Source organism: Rutidosis leptorrhynchoides, chromosome 3, assembly GCF_046630445.1.
Source record: "Rutidosis leptorrhynchoides isolate AG116_Rl617_1_P2 chromosome 3, CSIRO_AGI_Rlap_v1, whole genome shotgun sequence".
In the NCBI taxonomy this organism is placed as follows: Eukaryota; Viridiplantae; Streptophyta; class Magnoliopsida; order Asterales; family Asteraceae; genus Rutidosis; species Rutidosis leptorrhynchoides.
This window is the reverse complement of record NC_092335.1, coordinates 195,601,494-195,610,638: the sequence shown is the minus strand read 5'-3', so window position 1 is coordinate 195,610,638 and position 9,145 is coordinate 195,601,494. Positions and strand designations below refer to the sequence as shown.

Sequence of the window (9,145 nt, the reverse complement as noted above, 5' to 3'; positions counted from 1 at the left end):
TAATCACATCCAAACACCATTTATCAAATTTACGTTTTGCAACAGTTGATTTTCAGATTATAATTATTTAAAACGCATAATTAATTTTCAAAACACCAATCCAAACACCCCAAAATAGAGGTAAAACAAGATGCTACCTTATCACACATCCTGTCAAATGTCCGTCAATAATGGACACTAAATGTGATTTTACAACAATGAACACAGATTAAGATTGATTAATACATTATCAAATTCAACATAAAACAGGAATATGATTTAATAAACATACACATAAATGTGCCTGCAAACTCCGGCTCACTTCCATCGTACATCATTAGTTAATATTGTAATGACTTGGAACCAAAATCAAATGGTTTGTTCGTTTAACAGCGGATCCAAAAGACTCACTCATATCAAGATCTTCAAATGGTGCTCCATTTGGGAGATCCCAATTAAAGTAGTAGAGTAGCATCGCTAGAGGAAGCTCGACGTTAGCTAGCCCCAAAATCAAGCCTGGACACATTCTTCTTCCAGCGCCGAACGGGAGATATTCAAAGTTCTTTCCCATCATGTTATCTGAACTCTCTATAAATCTCTCGGGTACGAAACTATCAGGATCAATCCAGTAATCTGGATCGCGTCCTATTTTCCAAGCGTTAATAAGAACGTTTGTACCTACGGGAATATTATATCCGCCTATCTCACATTTCTTGCGACACTCTCTTGGAATTAATAATGGAATTGAAGGGTGCAATCTTAAAGTTTCCTTGATCACTTGTTTCAAGTAGTCAACTTCTTGAATATCTGATTCTTGAATCTTTTTCTTTCCTTTGAGTGTCTTTCTAAGTTCCTCTTGCAGCTTCTTCATCACCCTCGGATTCCTCAATAGTTCTGACATTGCCCACTCGATCGTCGATGAAGATGTATCTGTGCCAGCTAAAAACACATCCTTTGACATGATTTTCATGGCCACAACAAAATTATTGATAAGATTAGTGCTTGTCAGTTTGTCGTGTATTTCATAGAGGGAAATCTAGATGCTATTTGCTATATTGATGTAGTTAAAAGAAGAAAAAAAATATTTTTATAGTAACAACTATATCAGGAACTATCCCAAGTTAGGAACTATCCCAAGTTAGCCCAGTGGACTAACACCTGATATCATCACAAGATAGATTCAAACCTCACTAGAAGTATATTTTAAGGTGGCCAGGGTCGGATATGGTCACGGAATAACCCGGTTAGGCCGCATACAAATCAGAGTATAAATACTCTTCCTCGTCCTGTAGCCTAAACATGAAACAGTCAGATACGATCATGGGATAACCCAGTTAGACCGCATACAAATCAGAGTAAAAATACTCTTCATCGCCCGGTAGCCTAAACATGAAAACCTTATAATCCAGGTATTTGTTTTTACATACCATGATAACTGCTTTGATGTGGTCATAAGTTAATGGAAACTGAAGCCCTCCATCATGTTGGAGCCGCAGTAGAACATCAAGAAGGTCTTCGTTATCTTCCCTTTGTCCACTTGAACGACGTTCTTGGTGGTTAGAGATGATGTTGTCAAGTATCTCATCAATTATCTTGAATATCTTCATCAACTTATACCTTGTCCTAGTAATTAGATGCAATCCTTTGATAGATGGAAACAGATTCTCCACATCCAATGTCCCAGCAATTAATAAGAGTTGTTTAATGTTAGAAACAAGACGCCCCTGGTCTTTCATGGATACACTCCCAACTGCATTCTTAGATGTTATTGTGTTCATTAACATGTAAATTTTTTCAGAAAGATTTATGGCATTGTTTGATCCCTTTATGGATTCGATGAGGTTCCACGACTCTTTTTCACGAATAGACTGAAATGATCTAACTTTTTTCGCACTTAGAAGCTCCAAAACACATATCTTGCGCATTTGTCTCCAGTACTCGCCATATGAAACACACGCGATGTCTTTATAATTATAACTGATGATTTCAGCAGATATGGATTTGGATCTTCCTGCGAAAGAAAGATCGTGTGTGTTCATGATATCTTTAGCCAAATTTGGAGATGAGATTACGACGGTGGAGACTTGACCGAGTTTTAGATGAATGATTGGTCCATGTTTTTTCGCTAAGTTTGTGAGAGCATGATGTGGCAGTGCTCCTAAGAGATGATGCAGATGCCCAATAACAGGGAGCTTCCATGGCTGTGGAGGAAGGTTTTTTTCAGAGCTTTTGAAAAGGGTGATGATAGTAATGAACAAAAAGAGGGTAGCAAAGTATATTAGGAAAGACATGGTAAAGTGGAGTTCCATAGTGAACATGCGTCGTATTGCATGTTTACATAATGAGATTTTAAGAAATATATGTTTGATACTTTGATTAAATATCTTGCGGTTAAGCTATCATTAAGTTTATTTTTTATTTTTTTGGTTAAAAAAATAATAAACTTTATAAACAAAAGGAGGCCATCAAAAAGCTGAACTCCTTGAACGTACAAGTACAACTAAACTACCGAGCTAAACATAAACGAAACTCAATGAAAGCTTACGACAAACTAATGAACGACTAAAAACCTAAAGAAAACAAACATCCAAGCCAAGAGAATCTCCAATCTAATCGGCCGGTCTCAAATATCCTTGATAAACTCTCCAAAGTTTATCATCTCCGCTCCTTAAATCGGTTTATTTTTATTTGTCCTTTGTTTTCTACTTTTGACCGGGTGATTAGGCGGGTCACTATAATTAATTAAAATAGCCTTAACCGGTTAAGCGATCATTTATTAGTACTAGTATATTCATTATTTATTCATTATTTATTCATTATTTATTAAATAACATAATTTATGCATAAAGCATCAAATTAAATGTTATATATTGCATTACGACTTTCATACAAATTGTCTACAATCGAATCTTTCACCCGTTCTCATAAAAAGTCAATGATGTGTCTATGTATATAATTAATGTGTCTATGTATATAATTAGAATTGAATGGTTACATAAATATACTTTGGAATTTAAATCCTGCAAATAATAATAATATATATCTTACTTGTGTCTATATCATCATCATTACCCAAATATAAACCTTGCAAATAATATAAAATAAAATATGATACGGAGTATGACATAACTAACAAACACGAAAACTTTAAATTTTAAGCAGAAAATATAAATAATTCCTGTTGATTATAATATTAATATTAATGATTAACAACCCATAGCCGATAACCGTATGTGTAATAATTATTTACCAACAACCACAATAATAACTACTTACGATTCATGACAATTACACATATCAATCAATGCCTAACAATATACGAAACCAAAGGTAAGAGAGTAATATCACTAGAAATAAAACAACACTTTATTAGACCATTGCCAAGGGGGTGTGCACTTACTCCGCCCTCCGCCCCATCCCTGAGGGCACCGTTAACATTGTCCCGCCCTCGGTCGCACTCACTTGATCCGTCCTGAAAACTTTTCAAGGAATAGCAGATATGAGGACGGATCATTTCGTCTATTTAATTGGTACACATTATTTTAATATTTGTAAATTGGTTTATTTAATTAATTTGGTGAGGCTACGTAATGGGAAGGAAGTATGTCACGGTCAGGAGTTGTATGTGTTGGCTATGTGATAGAGAGGAAATGGGAAGAAAGCGCTGATTGGACGGTGTGTGATAGGGTGGAAGACGTCATAGTTAGGAGTGATCTTATTAGAGCTTTCCTAACGCGAATGTCCTCTAGCCGCCAATCATCTCGCCAATTTCATGGCACCATTGGCACCATGTCACTAATCATCCACTAATATCCACTCGTTCTCCATTTCGATAATTTTAAACATTTTTCATCGCAGCCGCCAATTTCATGGCACCGTTGTGTGTTCTGAAGTGTTGATTGTTGAATATCAAAGGGAAGTATGTGTTGAATTATGTTATCTTATGTATTAAAGTCCCACATGTGTTATGCAATTATTTTGTTAAGTAGCTTGTGTATGGTAGTCACATGTTGTGCATGAGATTAAGTTGTAAAAGTTATTATGTGGTAGATATCTAGTCAAGAAGCGGGCATGTCAGTTACCAACTTTGTAGGAGTCAAGATGTATTATGTAAGTTGTTTTCCAGTATAATGAATGAGTGGTTAACAGTGAAAAAAATCTCTGTGTGCATAAGTTCAGATAAGAAATCATAACAATAAAAACACAATCATAAACAAATCATTAACAGTCTGGCATCATAGCTTGAAGATGAATCCTACAAGTACATCGTTAATCCATGTCATGCTGCCAAACTCAACAAGTATAACTACGAAAACTGGAGCATACAAATGAAAGCTTTACTGGGTGCACAGGAAGTTTGGGAATCAATTACAAGCGGATATGAAGAACCAAGTGCTACTTAAATTGGTGCTATGTGTGCAGCCCAATTGAAGACATGGAAGGAGAAGAGAATGAAAGATAAAACTAGAGTTTATTTACTGTTTCAAGCAGTAGATGAATCTGGTTTTAAGAAGGTTGCAAATGTTTCAACATCAAAAGAAGCATGGGACATACTACAAGGCACCTACAAGGGTTCAATTCGAGTTAAACAAGTAAGCCTTCAAACACTTTATAGCGAGTTGAAAGGCATAAAGATGATGGAAGTAGAAGGAGTATCAGAATACATCACTCGTGTGCAAACAGTGGTGACCAATTGAAGAGAAATGGAGAAACATTATCTGATACTAGAGTGGTCGAAAAAATATTATAATCACTTACTGATAAATTTGAGAACGTAGTATGTGCAATCGAAAAATCAAAGAATTTGGAGGAAATAACTATCGATGAACTTGTTGGTTCATTGAGCACATGAACAAAGGAAGAAGAAAAACAAACAAGAAGCACTTGATGATACAAAAGCAGTAATGGATAAAAAAGTGTTGTATGCACAACAACACAATCAAGGAAGAGATAGAGGTCGTGGGTCAAATCATGGTCGAGGTCGTGGTAGAGATAACAATTTGAATGATAAAGAACAATCATTCCAACATTATTAAAACAGTCATGGTAGAGGGCGTGGCCAAGGTCGTGGTGGTCGTGGCTCGAGGTCAAGTATTTATTGCTACAACAGTGGAAAATATGGCCATTTTGCCCGAGAATGCAGATCAACCAAAAGGGTTGAAGAAAATTCTAATCTTGTAATCGAAGAAGAAGATGGTTTTCTTATGATGGCTTATGAAGATATAGTTACAGATAGCAACACCGAGTGGTATCTTGATATAGGAGCAAGCAACCACATGTGTGGGATCAGGAACATCTTTGTAGACATGCAAGAAATAGAAAATGGGCATGTTACATTTGGTGATGTTTTAAAGATTAAAGTTAAAGGGAGAGGAAAGATATGTCTTTTCTATGATGAAAAAAAATCACAATCGAAGATGTGTATTACATACACGAGATGAAAAGTAACATTTTAAGTCTTGGACATATGCTCGAAAAGGGTTTTCAAGTGACAATGAAAGAACAAAAAATGTTACTGAAGGATGCGAGAGATCGTGTAATTGCCCAAGTTGAAATGGCAAGGAATCAAATGTTCAAGTTAATTCTAAAATATGTACCTGAGAAGTGCTTGCAAACTGCTATAGTGGACACTACATCACTTTGGCACATGCGATTCAGACATCTAAGTTATAGAGGGCTTCAAGAATTGGGAAAAAAGATATGGTTCATGGTTTTCCTGATGTGAATCACACAAAACAATTTTGTAAATATTGTATAATTGGGAAACATGCTAGAACTCCATTACCAAAGTCACAGTATATCATGCTAAAATAATATTGGAGTTGATTCATAGTGACATTTGTGGACCAATTACACTAAATTCATTCGGTGGCAATATATATTTTATTACGTTCATTGATGATTATTCAAGGAAGACATGGGTTTACTTGATGAAGGAGAAGTCAGAAGCGTTTGAAATCTTTAAGAGATTTAAAGCAATGGTTGAGAAGACCATGAACCATTCTATAAAAGGACTATGTGTTTGCCAATTTTTGTGATGAGCAAGGCATAAAAAGTTTCCTAACTTCTGCTTATTCTCCACTGCAAAACGGGTTGGCCGAAAGGAAGATTAGAACCATTCTTGATACGGAAAGATCAATGCTAAAGTGCAAGAGTATACCGAAAGACATCTGGGCATGGAGGGGCTATAACGTGTGTATTATATGTTCAAAATCGATGTCCAAATTCAAAGCTTGGTGATCGTACACCCCAAGAGGTGTGGAGTGGAATCAAACCTACAGTCTCACATCTAAAAATATTTAGAAGCATTACCTATGAACACGTTCCTGATCAAATAAGAACAAAGCTTGACGACAAGAGTAAAAAGTTTTTGTTTATTGGTTATGATGAGAAACTAAAGCTTACAAATTATTTGACCTAATTGAGAAGCAAATAGTTGTAAGCAGAGATGTCAATGTGAATGAAGAAGCTGTATGGGATTGGAAAGATCAAAAGGAAGTGGAAGGAACACACTATTCAAATGAAACACAAACAACAAGTCATGAGCCACTTATAACTGGTGCAAATTTCGAAAGGGGCGAAAGTTCAAATTCTGGATAAAACTTGCAGAATTCTAATGATGATGAAGATGAGCCCAGACAACCAAAGATGAGGAGTTTTCAAGATCTATATGAATCCACGGATGAATTCCACATGGTCTGCTTATTGGCCAATCAATAAAATGTAACGTTTGAAGAAGCAAGGCTCGTGGTAAAGGGTGAAGGACATAAACTTGGGTTTGATTATAGTGAAGTCTTTGCACCAGTCACATGAATGGAAACCATTCAGTTACTCATTTATCAAGCTGCGTGGTTCATTCATCAAATGGACGTGAAATCAGAATTCTTAAATGGCATACTAGAAGAAGAAGTGTATATTGAACAACCACCTGGATACCTGAAAGTTGGACAAGAAACGAAGGTACTAATGCTCAAGAAAGCACTTTATGGTTTGAAACAAGCGCCTCGAGCATGAAACACAAGAATCGATTCATACCTAAAGAGAAATAGGTACAATCAATGCCCTTATGAGCATGCTTTATATGTAAAAAAAGAGAAGCAAAACATTCTTTTCATTGCATTATAAGTTGACGATTTGATTTTTACGGGTAATAATGAAAGAATGATAAGTGACTTTAAAGACGCAATGGCCAAAGAGTTTGAGATGACGGATTTAGGAAGAATGAAATACTTCCTGAGCCTAGAAATAAATCAAACATGCTCACGCATATTTGTTTCTCAGGAAACATATGTAAAAGAGATATTGAAGAAATCATAGATGGAAGATTGTAATCCAGTTTCAACACTAATGGAACTCGGTTTAAAATTGTCCAAGTTTGAGGGTGGAAGGTCCAAAGCATAGCCATTTGAAAGCGCTAAAGAGAATACTTAGATACATCAAAGGAACATTGTGACAACCCGGAAATTTCCAACCAAATTTAAACTTAATCTTTATATGTTTTCGACACGATAAGCAAAGTCTGTAATATTGATTCTCAAACTTTTTGAACTAATGTTATATATTCAGTTAACCTTTAACTATTGACCGACGATTCACGAACATCTATTTGTATGTATAAATATATATATATATATATATATATATATATATATATATATATATATATATATATACATATATACAATAAGTTAGAATATTAATTATTCATAAATAACTTGCAATGTGTATTTAAAAACTGAGTTATGTATATTAAATAAATGTATATTAAATAAAGATATATACATATATATAATTTCAAGTTATTTAGTAAACGATAGTAACATTCGTTTATTGATTCGATTGATATTTAGATAAGTTAACTAAAACGTTTAAGATGAACAAGTAAAACACTTATTTACTACAGTATTTTCGAATTGCTATAGTACCCGAAAAAATACAGTGTTTTCGAAAATCACTATTTGTTACAGTAAAAACGACCTTGCTATAGTAAAACACTATTTGCTACAGTGAACACTATTTGCTACAGTAAACCACTATTTGCTATAGTGAAACACTATTTGCTACAGTGAAAAATATGTCGACAAACAAGAAAACAAAACATATTGGGTGCGTACCAGCTGGTCATGCGATCGCATGGCAAATGGGCATGAAACCCATGCGATCGCATGGGGATCAATCTCAGCAAACATCTATAAAGCTCGTACATTTCTGCTTCGACACACACATACATAAATTATTTACTCTGTATTATATTTATATTTATATTATTATTATTATTATTATTAAGATTAATATTATTATTAATCTTATTATTATTATCAGTAGTATTAATATTATTATTATTAGTATTATACATAAAATACTACGTTGAAGTACTGCTCAAATTATTTCAAACCGAGTTTTCAAATGAGTCAAAGCTAAGGAAACTATGGGTTATAGCTATGGAGGTTATGGGTAATGTTCGTGGGTATTGTTCGCAAGTCAACCTAGTGTTTATCATCGCCATTGTGTCTACGTACTTTCCTACAATATTGAATCACAATATTGATACATGAGCATTCATATCTTATCTTTTATATATTAATAGTGTATCCATGTCTAGTGCTCGAGTATATATGTTTATGCATGCTTGTATGCTTTAATTTTGTCGTCAGATAGTTTATGATGAATTACGAATTTGATACATATGCTACTGATATAAAGTATATGATATGCATGTTTTTGGAAAGCTGGCGAAAAATTATTAACTTTTCATTTAGAAATCGCGTGATTTCGATGAACGGATTAAAAGCTATGGTCAACTGAATTATGGTTAACATTAATTGAAATTGTGTTTGAAACTATAAATTAATATTTAAACAACTTGTCTATGAGATTGATAAATTGGATTTTTAGATATTACTAATCGAGTAAATGAATTTCTATATAAGGCACGTTTTGTTTTGTTGATCAATTGTCAAAGTTGACTGTATTATCATGTTTTAAAAGCTTTATAAACACTATAATCTAATTTTACAAGTATTGGAAAAACTATGTGAAATAATAAAATATATTCGATTGTCATGATAATTCAAATATAATATAGCTCCTGAAATAAATAATATTTTGAGTTTGATAAACTATAAATTCGTTCAATTATCAAGACTTATACTATGATAATAAACAT

General features: G+C 34.0%; 1 protein-coding gene across 1 annotated transcript; it reads right to left on the bottom strand.

Annotated features, from left to right (window-relative positions):
• Positions 1 to 316: 316 nt before the first annotated feature.
• Positions 317 to 2,270, bottom strand: LOC139900734 (cytochrome P450 71AV8-like). The gene is made up of 2 exons (XM_071883493.1): positions 1,407 to 2,270; positions 317 to 931 (listed from the first exon to the last, which is right to left on the bottom strand). The coding sequence occupies exons 1-2, from the start codon at positions 2,268 to 2,270 to the stop codon at positions 317 to 319; spliced, it is 1,479 nt and encodes a 492-aa protein (XP_071739594.1).
• Positions 2,271 to 9,145: the final 6,875 nt, after the last annotated feature.

Coding starts and splice junctions, on each gene's coding strand:
- LOC139900734 (XM_071883493.1), bottom strand. CDS start 2,270: ATGTCTTTCCTAATATACTTTGCTACCCTCTTTTTGTTCATTACTATC. Junction 932..1,406: donor ACATCAAAGCAGTTATCATG/GTATGTAAAAAC, acceptor ATCATGTCAAAG/GATGTGTTTTTAGCTGGCAC.